The sequence below is a fragment of the Emys orbicularis genome, chromosome 10 (assembly GCF_028017835.1).
Source record: "Emys orbicularis isolate rEmyOrb1 chromosome 10, rEmyOrb1.hap1, whole genome shotgun sequence".
NCBI lineage: Eukaryota > Metazoa > Chordata > Testudines > Emydidae > Emys > Emys orbicularis.
The window spans coordinates 82753378-82768294 of record NC_088692.1 but is presented as its reverse complement, the minus strand read 5'-3'; the positions used below and the strand labels follow the sequence as shown (position 1 = coordinate 82768294).

Sequence of the window (14917 nt, the reverse complement as noted above, 5' to 3'; positions counted from 1 at the left end):
TTTAAGAATATAAAAATAATAAACTCTTAAAAAGAATAGAGGCGCAGATTAAGAATCAGGCACTCGAGAGTTTGGAAATCCTTCATTTTCTTATTAAGACATAAGGTTGGGTGTTGGGGTGGGGGAGAGAATTAGTGTAGCCTTGTGATGTGGCATCTACAGCTGAAGTCTGAACTTCAACTAAATTAGCCAGAATGCTATTGAATGTCAGCCTGCAAACACCGTCTAACAAGCCTGCTCTCAGACCTCTCCCATCAGCCTCTGGGTACTTCCCATCTGCAAAAGACTTCAAGAGAAAACTCCCATAATCTTCCCAACCACATCTGAACATCGATACATACACACAATATTTATTTTTACTATCCTTTTTCTCATTTCCCATGGCCAAGAAACTTGATCTGTGACTTCACTCTTTTAATTTCCCAGCTTTTAAGGGATGTTTGACAGACAACATTGCCTCTTAAAAGTGTACAGTCTCTATACTGAACGCAGAGCCTAAGTGCTTTTAGAGTCGAATACTGCAAGGTTCTGGGTGCCCAAAGCTTCCATTGAAACCTATAGGAGATGAAGTCTCTGGGTGTCTTGCAAGAATGGGGCCATAGGCTTTGTGTCAGGGTTGCAAAAGCCGCATTAAAGCGGGAGCCGTCAGGTTGGCTGTGGGCCCCTACCTACTGCCCTTTGAACAGACTGTGCCATGGGCAGGTTCTTCACAGGATACGGGTGCCTGAGTTAGCCCATGCCGCTGACCTTGCCCTAGAATGCCCGTGCTGTGGCTCTGGCCGCAGAGTGTGGATTTTGGAGGACTGTGACATCATAGTTATGGGACTGATAACTCTTCTCTCAGCCATAGCATAGAGGGCGTGTGCTTATAAACCGGACTGTTTTTTGGGCTGCATATATCTATCCTAGTACAACCATTATAGTTTTGACACTGGTCAATTATCTGCAGCCCCTTTAACACACACCACAATCCGTAGAATAACACAGAAATCATCCCCCATTTCATTCAATGAATTACTCTGTTCCTCAGGCTTGTGCCAGGTCCATTTGCTCGTCTGGATTCTGAGCTGGTAAAGATATGGACGTGATTGCTTTAGAGACACGAAGTGGGTGAGATAATATCTTTTATTGGACCAACTTCTGGAGGTGAGAGACACAAGCTTTCGAGCCATACGAGCCAAGCTTGTCTCTCTCCTCCACAGAGGTTGGGCCAATAAAAGATATTACCGCACCCACCTTGTCTCTCTAATATCCTGGGACTGACCCGGCTGCAGCTACACTAAACACATCATGCAATGCTGTGTGCAAAGAGGTATAGCATGTTATTCCTCTCTAAAGAAATCATGGCAATATCTTTCCATGTCCTCTCACTTAAGGCATTGAAAACTAGATTTGACAAAGCACAAGAACATGTATGGTGTGAAAATAATTCTGCACTGACAGGGAGATGGATGAGGTTGTCTTTTTCATCTTTAATGCCTATGGTTCTATGAATCCTGAGTGCTTCTCTGAGATGTGATCTAAGGCACAGAAAAGATCAGTTACAGGTCCAGGCTTCCTAGCCATAAAATTTAGTTTACAGACTCATTAATACTATCTTCCCATGTTTTGATTTTGTTGCATTCATCTCTGGCATATAAGAAATAGAATAGAATTAGCTCCTTGCAATAAAATAGTATCTATGGTACATGAATATATTAGTTTGAATGAAAAACACTGCAACTCAGTAAAATTATAGACATTCCTTTTCTCACCTCTTCCCTCTCCTCAAAGTTTCCAATGATGGGGGCGGGAAATGGTCCTTGAAAAGAAACTTCACTCCTCTTTTCATTCCTTCCCTCTGTGCTTGGCAAAGTCTCCCGTTGCTCGTTTGCCAAGCACCCACTCTCATCCTTTGTACTCCTGAAAACACAACCCTCCTTTAGCTAGCCCTTCCGTTATTGATTTCCAGGCGGAGTCCTCGCCATCTTTTGCCTGTGTCAGTCTCTTGTATCCTGTTGTGTGTCTTGCATTAGAACTTAAATGCCTCAAAGCAGGGACCATGGCCAAGATTTTAAAAAATAAGTGAGTTTGAATGCCTCGTGTTTTGAGTGCCTGACCTATAGCTGACTGATCTTCAGAAAGTGCTGAGCCCCCACATCAAAACCAGGCCCCTTTAAGGTGTTTCAGGGTGGGCACCCAAAATCGCTAGTCACTTCTGGAAATCTTGACCATGCATGTCTTTTATGTGGTATAGATGGACAAGCGCAGTTCTCTAGAAATACTGCTAATCAGGGGCCCAATCATGCAACCTTTGCATATACAAGTAGTCTTGAGTCACATGGGTGGATTTAAGGTACATCTACTCTGCAAAAAAAAAAAAAAAAAAGACTCTTCGCAGTGAGTCTCAGAGCCCGGGTCAACTGGCTTGGGCTCGTAGAGCTCACACTGAGTCTAAAACTAGCAGTGTAGACGTTCCTGCTTGGGCTGGAACCTGGGTTCTGACACCTGGCGAGGGGGAGGGTCTCAGAGCCCAGCTGTCAGCCTGAGCCTGAACATTTACCCTGCTATTTTTAGCGCTGTAGCATGAGCCCTACAAGCCTGAGTCAGTTGATCTGGGCTCTGAGACTCACCACAATGGTTTTTGCTGTGTAGACGTATCCTTATTGACTTTGCTGGGATTACTGTGGCTAATAAGGCCTGGGCCAAATGAAAGGGGTAACCAGGCGGTGCGGTTCTACCCATGGAAACAGGATCTCCGCCAACCTCGGTAGCCATGCTGCAAGAAAAGGCTTAGGTGAGAAGGTTATCCTGTTAGTTACATCTTAGTCCAATAGAAGCGTATTGTACTTGCTTTGTTTTATTTGTAACCTGTGGTTCTTATTAGCTTTGCTTGATGTCGCCTCAATTTTTACCTTTGTTAATCAACGTATAGTTGTTCTTACTATAAATAGATGACAGCGCTGCATTGTTGTATGCGAGCTGCTACTCCGCTGACTCAAACAAGCTGGTGTGTGTGCACTGTTCCCTTGGGATTAGTGAGCCTGCTAATTACTGGGAGTGTCCAGTGACTGGGGCTGGACACTACAGGAGGATGCTTTTGAGGAGTTTGGGGACAGGGGTACACCAAGTGTGTGCCTGCCAGGCAAAGTCGTGACTGGCAGAGCCCAGAGCAGAGTGCTTGACTGGCTGAAGGGCTGGCAAGGTCAGGGAGCTGACACTCAGCTACTACGCAAAAGACTCCCTCTCACTGAGGCAGAGGTGTCGCTTGCTGACTCTCAGTCCTGGACGCCCCGAGAAAGTGTCGCACAGCTGCGTGGAGGCCTTTGGAATGCTGTAGCTACAGTTGCTAAGATGTTGTTATGATGAAGAGCCGTGGGCTGCTCTTGCTGTCCTGTAGAATTACTGCTATTAAAAAGTGACTTGATTGAAGTTGAAAGCTAGTTTCATTCGTATCTTGGGATTGGTACTTACAACAGCCGAATATTTGTGTGGAGAGTGTGGCATGGCCATGTAGTTACTGTTCGAAGACCTGGTGGATTTTTTTTTTTGTCTTTTCTCTCTAAAAGAAAGAGCAGCTCTCATGGGAAGGGTTTTTATTCTTCAGTTTTGTTTTTTGGGAACAGAGAAGCCCTTGGTAGCACTCCATGTATCCATGGAGCCCAGTATATGTCATGTGGCCTCCACATGTTGCTAGCCAGATAAATACACGTAAAGTCATCTAATGCAGAAGACTGAACTCAGCATGATCCACTTCATTTTCACAGCATTTGTTTTGTTATGTTTTCCCTGATAAAGAGCATTAAAAAAAGTCTAGGAAACAACTTTGTTGAATTCAGGCATTTCTGCAACTGAAATTATAGCACTGGAAAGCAGTTAACTCAAGGATTATTTCTTCTTGAACTAAATTAATCCCTTGGATTTGGTACACTTTCTGAATGTTTGGTGATTCTCCACTCGCTCACACAAGTGTAAATCAAGTTGTAACTCCATTGATTTCATGTCTGAGAAACTAGTCTGAGAGGAGAATCAGCTATAGACTTGGTTATCGGAGCCGGGCACTTTATATGCTAAAAGGACAGCGTGTGGGTGTACTTTGAAATGTACTGGAGAAATAGATAATTGTTAAATAGTGAAAATTACGATGATTCTTTTTTAAGACTTTTTCTGGTGACATCTCAGAGAGATTCTTTGATTGCTGTTCATCAAGTGGGATGCATGTCCTCTTTGTGATTCACTTTCATACATATGTGAAAGTCCTGCCTTTCTAGCTCAGAATAAAAGGGGCCCATTCTTTCTCGTTCACTAAAAAAGATCCCAAGCGAGTGAGCCTTCAGAGTTTGGTGTTCAGAGTCTCGATGAAATACAAATTCAGCAGGAACCTATCCTTCCTGCACTGCTGAAAAGGATACCATGCGGCTCTTCCTCAGCCTTTGCTTGTCACTTCTGGAATAACCCCTCTCATTTGTGATTTTTGCTCCACTTGCCCTATATTGGAACTTCTATGGAATTACTCAGAGAGAGCCACTGAGGTGTTTATCCCACCTTTGCAGTTGACAGCCCACTTCGGCCTAGATTTTCAAAAGTGGCCTCCAATTTTGGGTGCTTCTACTTTTGAGTGTCCAGCTCTTGACACCTAGGACCTAGTTTTCAGTGCTGTTGAGCACCTCCAGCTCTAACAAATATCAATGGCAGATGCAGACCCTTGATGCCTTCTATTACCCGTCTGTAGGTGGTGGAGATTACCCCACCACCACCAAATTAGAAGCTGTGACAGAAAATTTGGGACTTAACTTCTCTGCATCTGTTTTCTCACCTGTAAAATGGGGAGGTGAATTCCTACCTGTCAGCTGTGCTGAGAGGTTTAGAGAAAGTATGCACAATACCGTAAAGATGTAAATTTCTATGCAAGTCTCATTACAGTATTGTTTTGTGTTTAATTGGTGTTAACTGGAATTTTGCACATGGGCACAGCTTACAGTTAACTATTTGCCAAGCCAAAACCGTGAGACAGTTAAAGTGCTGTGATGCTCCATTGAAAACTAATGTATTTAAAAGCAGTTCTCCCTGTGTACTTTATATAGTTTTCGCTTGTTCCCCTTCCTTAAGGCTATTTACTCTTTCTTACTCCATCCCCATAATCCCCTCTCTGTGACGACAGAAACAGTTTCATGGTGTTTAACTCTGATGGCAGAAATAAGAGGCTGTTGGTTCCAGTGTGCAGCGGGCAGCTGGAGCTAATTAGTTCTCTAGAGACTGGAATCCTTCCTTTCTTTCCTAATCCAGGAAAATGCAGAAAGTTTAGCAATTTCCACAGGATTATTTCTGAGCGGCAAGAGAACCACATGGACCGTGATAACATCACAGATTTGGAAGTTACTTCATGTCATTAGGGGCCAAATCCTGGGAGGTTCTGAGTGCTTCCTGACAGGTACTGAGTACAATGATATTCTGTGCTGACTAATGGGAGTGGTCTACACAAGGTAACCTCTCTCTTCAGAATTGGCCCACACTATGAAAGAGACGGAGAACCAAGTTTGAGTAGGGAGGAACCACATGTCGCCTTCTATGTGGATCTTATGAGAGCTGTCTCCATTCTTACCTTGAAATTCAGTTAGCATAGGAAGAATGGTTTTATGGCTTAAAACCCTAAACTGGGCACTCGGGAGATCTGGATGCAATTTCCCCCTCTGCCACCTTTGGCAAGTCATTTAATCCCTCTGCACCTTCATTCCCCATCTGTAAAGTGAGGATAATACTTCCTTTATCCACCCTTTGTCAGTTTAGATAGCACAGGGGCTGTCTCATACTAAGTATGTGTACAGCACCTGGCATAATGAGTCCCCAATCTATAATAAATGTAATTCTCTGGTGGCTGGACCACCTCCTCAGCTTCCTAACAGTGTGTCACGTGCACATCCTTCGACTATAGTTTCTAATGCTATGCAATGCTATGGATTTTCTCATCCCACTTGAGTTTTTGAGATTTTTAATTTTTTCCCAACCTGAAGGGAGTCGAAAAAGTTGAAATCTCAAAAATGTTCATGAATTTATAATCCATTTTTTTTTCCAGATTGGGTCAATTGAAATGTTGCCTTTCGATCACTTTGAAATGTTTCATTTTTATTTCAACCTTTTTAAAAAATGTACTTTATTTTTGTGTGTAAATTTCAAAGCGAAAAGATGTTTTGACAATTTCAAAACTACTTTGTCAAATTTTTTGAATCAGGAAACTGGTCGAAACTGACCTTTTCCTGTGCACAGTTTCGGTTTTGACAAATTGACATTTTCAAATGAAAAAACATCGTGTTGAGAAAATTCCCAACCGCTTCAATAGTTTCCTATTCAAAGAGGAGACTGTTCATCACAGACAGACCTGCTTTCCAGTGCCAAATGCTGAATTTACACTTTAACTGTAGTACAGCAACTTTCATGACCTATTGTACATCAATCTGTGCTCTAAATTGCCACTCAAATATACAAATAATCTTTCTGTCAAGTCCTGCCATTTCTCATTTTAATAGTCCCCAGCAACACTGAATGCTAATGACTTTTTAATGGAGACTTTTTTTGTTTGCGGTTATATTTTCGCTGAAGAGGGTGTATGATCTCTTTTTTGAAATGAACATGATAAAGCACCACAGCTGATGGTTTAATTTTTGTCTGAGTGTCTTTATGGCATAGACGCATGGCATGACACTAACGAGATTTTAAGATTTGTAATGGTGTGGCAATAGGACCCAGCTGCAGTGTAATTACCATGTTTTTCTGTAGCTCTTTCCTGAAGTATGCTTTGCATTTATTATTAGGAGTCAAAAATAAGGCTTCTATAAAAATCCTGTTTTCTATCCCTGAATCGGGAGATTTCAGGAAGGTCGATGTTGATGATAGAGTTTTTTTTCCCCAGAGTATTTTTCTATGTAAGCATGTGTGTCTGATTGTGAGTATTTGTGCCAGTCCTATCCATGAATTCTATTTTGGTATCTTCATTGAAACAAATTCTGCCCATACACACGTACCTGTTGAGGGTTAGCTATGTCCAACGATCCCCCCCCAGCTCATGGTACATAGCTGGACATGTTAGCTGAGTTTATTGCCTACTACATCTTGTGAACTCTGGATGAATTCTGGCTGGCAACTCAATTCATACATAAGGCTGCTAGATTTTTATGACTTTCTGTTCTTTCCCCTGCCCTTGTGCGCAATTGTACATCTAAGGGCAGGATTTAGCCCAGTGTAATTTACATAGACTGTATGATCCAGTGGCTGGAAATGAAACTAGGCAAATCCAAGACTAGAAATAAAGCATAATTTTTTTAATAGTGAGCATAATTAACCATTAGAAGAGTTTAGTTAGGGATGTGGTGGATTGTCCGTCCATCACATGAAATCTTTAAAATCAAGACTGGATGTCTTTCCAAAAGTTGCACTGTAGCTCAACTAGAAGATATGGTCTTGATGCATGAATCACTGGATGAAGTTCTCTGGCCCGTGTTTTGCAGTCTAGATGAACGTAATGATCCCTTCTGGCCTTAAAATTCTGTGAGACGAGGAGTACGTCGACACTGCACACCACTTGCATCAGCATGTAGGGTATGTGGAGCTACACGCCGCAGTGAAAAGCAGGCTGCATCGACTTGGCGGGATGTCACTCTGAGTGTCAGTGTAAGGCTTTTGCTGTGGGGAGGTAGTGAGGAAAGGCTCTGGCAGCAACTGCTGGAGCCTGTTCCCACTGCCTCTGTCGCCAGAGTCTTTCCCTGTGGCGGGGAAAGATGCCAGCAGCAGAGAGGCAGCAGGATACGACACAGCTAAAAATAGCAGCGTAAACAGGCAAGGCCCTGCTTGGGTGTGTAGAGAGCCGTATAGGGTGCATACCCCCAGCGTTCAGGCATGAATTTACTCGCCCAAGCAGTGCCTCACCGTCTGCACTGCTGTGCTAGCTGGTTGAGCAGTGAATGTACTCTGCACACTGCCGAAAGGAGTATGCCATGTAGATGTACAGTGAGTTACCCAAGCTTGGAGGAGATGGGCCGAAGCATACCAAAATGATGCCAGTCTGTCTGCATCCCTAAATTCCGCCCTCGCCCTTCGTTTCAGCTAGCAGTCTTACCCTACGGTGATTTGGAACCAACAGTCACAGATACTGCTCTGGAAACATCCCTGCCCACAGTCATCTAGGGAGAACAGTGAGCCTGTTGGGACAATGAATTCTTCCTCGTAAAGTCGTGCTTTATACTTAGGTTCTGTTTATGAAGGGTTGAGAAATTATTAATAGGTGTTTTAATAAATGACTAATCAACTGGCATAGTTTATACAGTCCAGCGGGCCAATAGGTTGCTTAAAACCATAGCTTGTAAGTGTATGTATAACACCTTCTACTGTTGTGCTTAAATAATCTGGTACTAAAGTCTGTAACATACTTATACATCTATTTAATTATTTATCAGCCCTTTATTAACCATTGATAAGTAAAACCTTAATATAAAGTGTGATCTATAAGTCTTCATAACTCAGCAATGTTCTAGCTGCCAGTGTGCCATATAAAGCCCTAATACAATAAAATATGTTAATTCAATACAGTATCTTAGATGTAAAGGAAAATACATTCGTTGGTGTAAAGGTTTCATTGCTAGCACGCAATGTGTCACTTTCTGACAATGAAATGGGACAGCTAATCCACCCAATTTCTAATCCTGTGCAAACCCAACAGGGAGGAAGGGTTGTCTTGCACAGGGACTGGGATTTGGAGTTCCCACAATCTATTCTTGACTTGCTGTGTATTGTCTGGCAGTGAGTTAACTTTTCCATGCCTTCGTGTACCCATCCATAAAATGTGGCTAATATATTGATACTGTATAAGATGTCTTGAGGGTTAATTGATGTTTGCAAAGAAAGTTAAGAACTTTGGAAAAAGTGATAGTTAGTGATAGTTCAGTACAAATAGCAGATATCTTCAGTCCATCTCCTGTTTCACAGGAGCCCGCTCAAGGAGACATGGATGTCATGAAAACTCTTTGATTGGCTTTTATTTAACAAGCGCTGTGCTTCCATGCTGCTGATGGCAGAGACAGTTGTTACCAAGCTCTGCTTATAGCTTTCTTAAATGTTCTTTTGCTTTAAGTAATGCAAAATCCTCATTCCAGAAGAAACTGTGACATTAAAACAGGATGTAGATACTGCTGTGATAACCAGTTTTTCAGTACTTTCAACCCCATCTCCCTTTATGGCAGGATTTCTCTCTTCCATTTATTATGCCCTGTGCTGTGCAAGCATATTTGATATATACATACCAACATGTGTCTGCACACATATTATATTGTGGAAGAATCATAAGGTTCAAGTGTGTTGACTCAAACTATTTAATGAGGTGCAATAAATCTTGACAAGACCAGCTGGCAGTAGAGCCAAGCTTCTCATCTTTTTACCATTACAGTGAAATGTGAACAATAGTGGAAAGAAATATAGCTTTTATTTATTTATTTTAATTTTTTTTTTTTTTGGTGCAAACATAACATTCTATTCAAATCATCCACTTATACAGGTTGCAGAGCAGGGTGGATGTTTCAGAAAATGTGAAAGATCTAAAGACCTTTCTTTCTTGGATTTTTTTCTCAAATTCAGAAAACTTTTCTGACGTGACAGGTCACGCAAGCATGGTGAAAATCAGTATCCCAGTAATGTCCGTTGATCAGACAGAGCAGTCGTGTTAATGGTAGCCAGAGTGCATTTCAGGTCTGGTGTCAAGATGCAATGTATCTCTAGCTCTTTTCTGCTGGTTCTCTCACATCTCCTGGGTTCCTCCTCCTCCCACACATCACATTCAAGATGCCTCTTCTCACCATCAGGGCCTGCTTATCTGCTTTTTTTATATTATTGCATTGCCCCTGCCAACCATCGCTCATTTGTCCATTTCTCACACAACGACTTTCATGCTTTCTCCCATGCTGCATGGAACGCTGTCTCCAAACTAGACTGAGGCTGCAGCCCTGTCCTCATTCAGCGCCCCCCGTCAAGACCTGCTTAGACCATGAAACCTTTGAGAAATTGCTAGCTGATTTGGCGAGGTAGAAGTTCAGCAGGGATTGCCGATGTAGACCATATTCTATTTATTTGTATGTTATTAAAAACAATGAAGTGACTCACTGGTAACTCAACTGGGTATATTCCTATGAAAAGAAATGTGTTTAAATGATGCACTTTTTTCATGCATCTGCATCCATTGATCTCTTTCGTGTTTCCACCCCCCCGCACCCCCCCTCCCGTTCAGCGTCAATTTCTTCTTAAAAAATAATAGATTGAAAACCAACCAGATGCCTCTGGATTCACATTAGAGAGACTGACCGAACTTTACAGTGTATCCCATAATGATAGCTGACATCTCCAGAAGCAATAACCGCACTTCTTGACCTTGTGATTGCAGCATTTGATGTGTGCTGGGCTGTGGTGCTTGGTGGAAGGAGACACGTCTTGTAAAACCAAGCTGGATCCCCCTCTGGATGGCACAGAATGTGGCGCAGACAAGGTAATCAAAATGCTCCGCAGCTGTTTTGCTTTTTATGGTGTTGTCTGCGGACTGATGTTTCCAGGATGTGAAATATTTACTAAAAACCCATATTTTGTTCTGATTGATTTGTACAAGCTGCTGGATTAACAGCTGGATTAAATGGCAGTAAGTTATTTTTCTTTTCTTTGATGTGTATTGCGGTAGCCTCTGGAGATCGCAACAGAAATCAAGACCCCAGTGTACTAGGTACAAATACAGAAGAAAAGGTTGTCCCTGCCCTGAAGAATTGACAGTCTAAGGGCCACCTGTAACTCATCGTGTAGTAAGATACTCTTCAGTTCCATTCATTTCAATGGGACTCTTTGAGGAGAACGTTACTTGTCAGGGTGAGTTAGAGTAGCACAATCTGGCCCTAAACTTGAGACATGATGTAGCAGGTAGGTTTAAACAGACACTTTGTGGGAGGAGGAGGAAGGGCAAGAGTTATGCCAATATAATGATGCAGTTACATAAGGTAGCTCGTAATGAGTTCCAATTCAGTTAGGGTTTTTTTCTTTAAGACCTCTGCCTAGGAATATTTCTGGGTTTAGTGGGCCCCGCAGACTTAGCCAGATGGCTAGGGCATATTTGGACTTTCCACAGTTCAGTGTGGTGGAGAAAATGGTTAATGGAAAAGAAAATAAATACCTGTATTAGCAGGTCTCTTTTGCATGTCAGTCATTACCCAAATACCTGACTTCCATGCTAGAGCATTAACTGTCAGTAGATTTTAGACTTGAAATTTCACCTGATGAGGGAGATTAGTTTAGGGAGTTGTTGCTAAAGCTGGAAACTAAGTATCTTTTTTTCTGGTTGCAAATGAAAGATACATAAGTTAATTAAAAATTCTTTGGTACTTACTGTTAAGTGCAGGAGAGAGAGAGAATTTTAGCCCATGTGCTTTTGCTGAATACATGAGCTCCAAATGATTCTTAATTATGTACACTTTACCTGCTTGCTTAGCAGTATTTATTGTATTACATCCCACATAGATCAAGAAAATGGACCAATTCAGCCCTTAATACAACCCACTGCAATCCTGTTGGAATCACTAAGGTTATATAGGAGTGTAACTGAGTTAGGCCCAGACTGTTTCAATGATGTATGTGCAGTAAGGAACCATTGTAATGAAGGTGTTGTGTTTGGATACAATTTCTTGAACCCACTTTCTTCCGAGAGTGTGGATTAAGTCCTACTACCTGAATGAAGTTTACAGCTGATAGCGTGTGCAGATGACACAAAAATTGGTAAATAAGAGGTAAATGACAAAGAGGGCAGGTCACTGATAAAGCGTGATCTGGATATCTTGGTAAATTGGGTGCAAGCAAGCAGTGTGCATTTTAATCCAGATAAATGTAAATGTATTCATGTAGGAACAGATTGTAGCTGATACTTACACAGTGGGGGACTGTATCCTGGGAAAAGGTAACTCTGGAAAAAAATGTGGGGGTTGTGGTGGATAATCAGCTGACTGTGAGCTCCCAGTGTGATGCTGCAGCCAAAAGGCCCAATGAGATCTTTGGATGCATAAACAGAAAAATCTCCAATAGGAGTAGAGAAGCTATTTCATCTCTGTTTTTGGCACGGGTGTGACTGCAGCTGAAATACAGTGTCCCGTTCTGGTGTCCACAATTCAAGAAGGATGTTGATAAATTGGAGAGGGTTCAGAGAAGAACAACAAGGATGATTAAAGGATTAGAAAACCTGCCTTAAACTGATAGACTCAAGCAGCTCTATCTAATTAGCTGAACAAAGAGAAGGTTGAGGGATGACTTTATTACAGTCTACAAGGACAAATATTTAATAATGGGCTCTTCAGTCTAGCAGAGAAAGGCATAACCTGATCCAGTGGCTGGAAGTTCAAGCTAGACAAATTCAGACTGAAAATAAGGTGAAGCTAATTAACCATTAAGCAAAGGTCATGGTGGGTTCTCCATCGCTGCCAATTTCCAAAACAAGATTGGATGTTTTTCTAAAAGATCTGCTCTAGGAATTATTTTGGGGAAGTTCTATGGCAGTGGTTCTCAATCTGTGGGCCGCTTGGAGCCCAGTCAGCACACAGCTGCGACCCATGGAACATCCTCAGGGCCATACAGGCAGTATATATACTGTGTGAATGCAGCCCACATAACACACAGGGATCTGCATGTGTGGCCCACAATGGCAAATAGGTTGAGAACCACTGTTCTATGGCCTGTTCTACAGGAGGTCAGACTAAATGATCCAATGGGCCCTTCTGGCCTTGGAATCTATGAATCTATGAATTACTTAGGTAATCCTCTGTGTTATTGTGCAAGTTACAACAGAGGGCTCCATCCTGCAGTCACTGTAAACCCTTTTGGTTTACACTGGTTGAAGACGAAGCTCAGTTTTCCACACGTCACTTCCTTTTTTCCAGCCATAACCAAAGCGTGTCCTGCTTTCCTTAGTTCTGACGCTCCAAACGCTTGCACGCATGCGTGAGTGTATGCTTGGGAATAGTCTTATTAACTCCATGCACAAGTGTCTGCGGGATCAGGGGCCTTTGCCTGTGCTGTGCTACCGTCCTTGTGTTTCAGTGGTGCCGAGCTGGGGAATGCGTCAGTAAAACTCCCATTCCTGAGCACGTCGATGGAGACTGGAGCATGTGGAGTCAATGGAGCATGTGCAGCCGGACATGTGGCACCGGTGCCCGATTCAGACAGCGGAAATGCGACAATCCCCCGTAAGTCGTCTTGTCCTCATGACGCTTTAACGTGCAGTATGTTGGGAAATGTGGCTGCAAGGGTGGCAAAAAAGGGTCAGGCACGCAGTGGGCAGCTAAACACAAGGGCGGTGGGGACCATCTCAGGCATCCTATTGTCCCAAGTCGAACACAGACATAACATGAAATGAGATGCTGATTGGAATGAAAATGAAACTATATTTCCTCTTGATCAGTGCACAGGCTGGGTCAGGGCTAAGCTGGTGTCCCAGCCCCAGGCTGTGCAGAGACCTCTCCACATAGACTAGGGTCTCTGCTGGGAGAGGGATGGAGATTAGATGGGCTGAGGCGAGGGGTGAATGTTTGTTCCCACATCTATAAAATGGTCATGGTGATACTTCTGAATGCAGGTGTCAGACTGGGGGAGGGACAGATACTCATAATATGATGGTATGCGCTGCTTGGCTCCACTCAGTGGGGCTTGAATATCTCCAGGGCTGGTCCTTGGGCTTGCCGCCTCTTTGAATCAGGAAGGTAAATAAGTGATGGTATCTCCTAAACACCAGCCACTTGTGACACCAGAATGAGCCATCATCTAGGGCATATTTTTCAATCCGTTGGTCGCGACCCAGTACTGGGTTGCAGCATGTAAGGCGCTGGGTTGCCTTGCTCTGATCAGCACCGCCGACCGGGGCGTTAAAAGTCCCATCGGCGGTGCTGCCCGGCTAAGGCAGACTAGTGCCTACCTTTTCTGACACCGCGCTGTGCCCTGGAAGCGGCCAGCAGCAGGTCCAGCTCCTAGGCAGGGGGGCCACGGGGCTCCGTGCACTGTCCCCGCCCTGGGCACTGGCTCCAGCCAATGGGAGCTGCAGGCAAGAGTCACACGGAGCCATTTTCGTGCCTCCACCTAGAAGCCAGACCTGCTGCTGGCCGCTTCTGGGGTGCAGCGCGGTCTGCACCGCTGACTGGGAGCTGCCAGAGGTAAGTCCATGCCCGTGCCCCAATCCCCTGCCCCAAACCTGGAACCCCTTCCTGCATCCCAAACCCCTCATGCCTGCACCCCCAGCCCAGAGCCCTGACCCCCTCCTGCACCCCAACCCCCTGCCCCAGCCCTGAGCCCCCCTAAACCCAGAACCAGTTCCTGCACCCCAAGCCCCTCATGCCTGTACCCCCAGCCCAGAGCCCTGACCCCCTCCTGCACCCCAACCCCCTCCCGTGCCCCAACCCCCTCTCCCAGCCCAAAGGCCCCATCCCACTCCCTAAATCCCTCATCCCCAGCTCCGTTGGGTTGTGGGCAGCAACAATTTTCTTCGACTTGGTCCCCAGAAAAAAAGTTTGAAAACCACTGATCTAGGGGATGTGGTGCAGATCTGTGACCCTCCCTCTCCTTACGTGTATGAGGGATGAAACAATTAACAGTGTTGCCATTTAAATGATCGTCGCTGGGTGTCTGAATCATAACCCCTCACTGAGAGGAGTGGGGCAGCTGGCATAGCTATTGTTGTAAGCGCTCTGCAGAGTAAATTCTGCATCAGTTACAGTCTGTTCATATTTTAGAGCAGGGATCGGCAACCTTGGGCACGCGGCCCGCCAGGGTAAGCCCCCTGGCGGGCCGGGCCGGTTTGTTTACTGCCGCGTCCACAGATTCGGCCGATCGCGGCTCCCACTGGCCGCGGATCGCCGCTCCAGGCCAATGGGGGCTGCGGGAAGCG

At 44.2% G+C, this 14917-nt stretch overlaps 1 protein-coding gene across 1 annotated transcript in view; it reads left to right on the top strand.

Moving 5' to 3' along the window:
- The window catches only part of ADAMTS17 (ADAM metallopeptidase with thrombospondin type 1 motif 17), a 271681-nt gene that overhangs the window by 135742 nt on the left and 121022 nt on the right, over positions 1-14917 (top strand). The window contains exons 11-12 of the mRNA XM_065412384.1: positions 10400-10501; positions 13081-13226. Coding sequence (XP_065268456.1) covers positions 10400-10501; positions 13081-13226 — 248 coding nt within the window. The remainder of the gene's footprint in view (positions 1-10399; positions 10502-13080; positions 13227-14917) is intronic.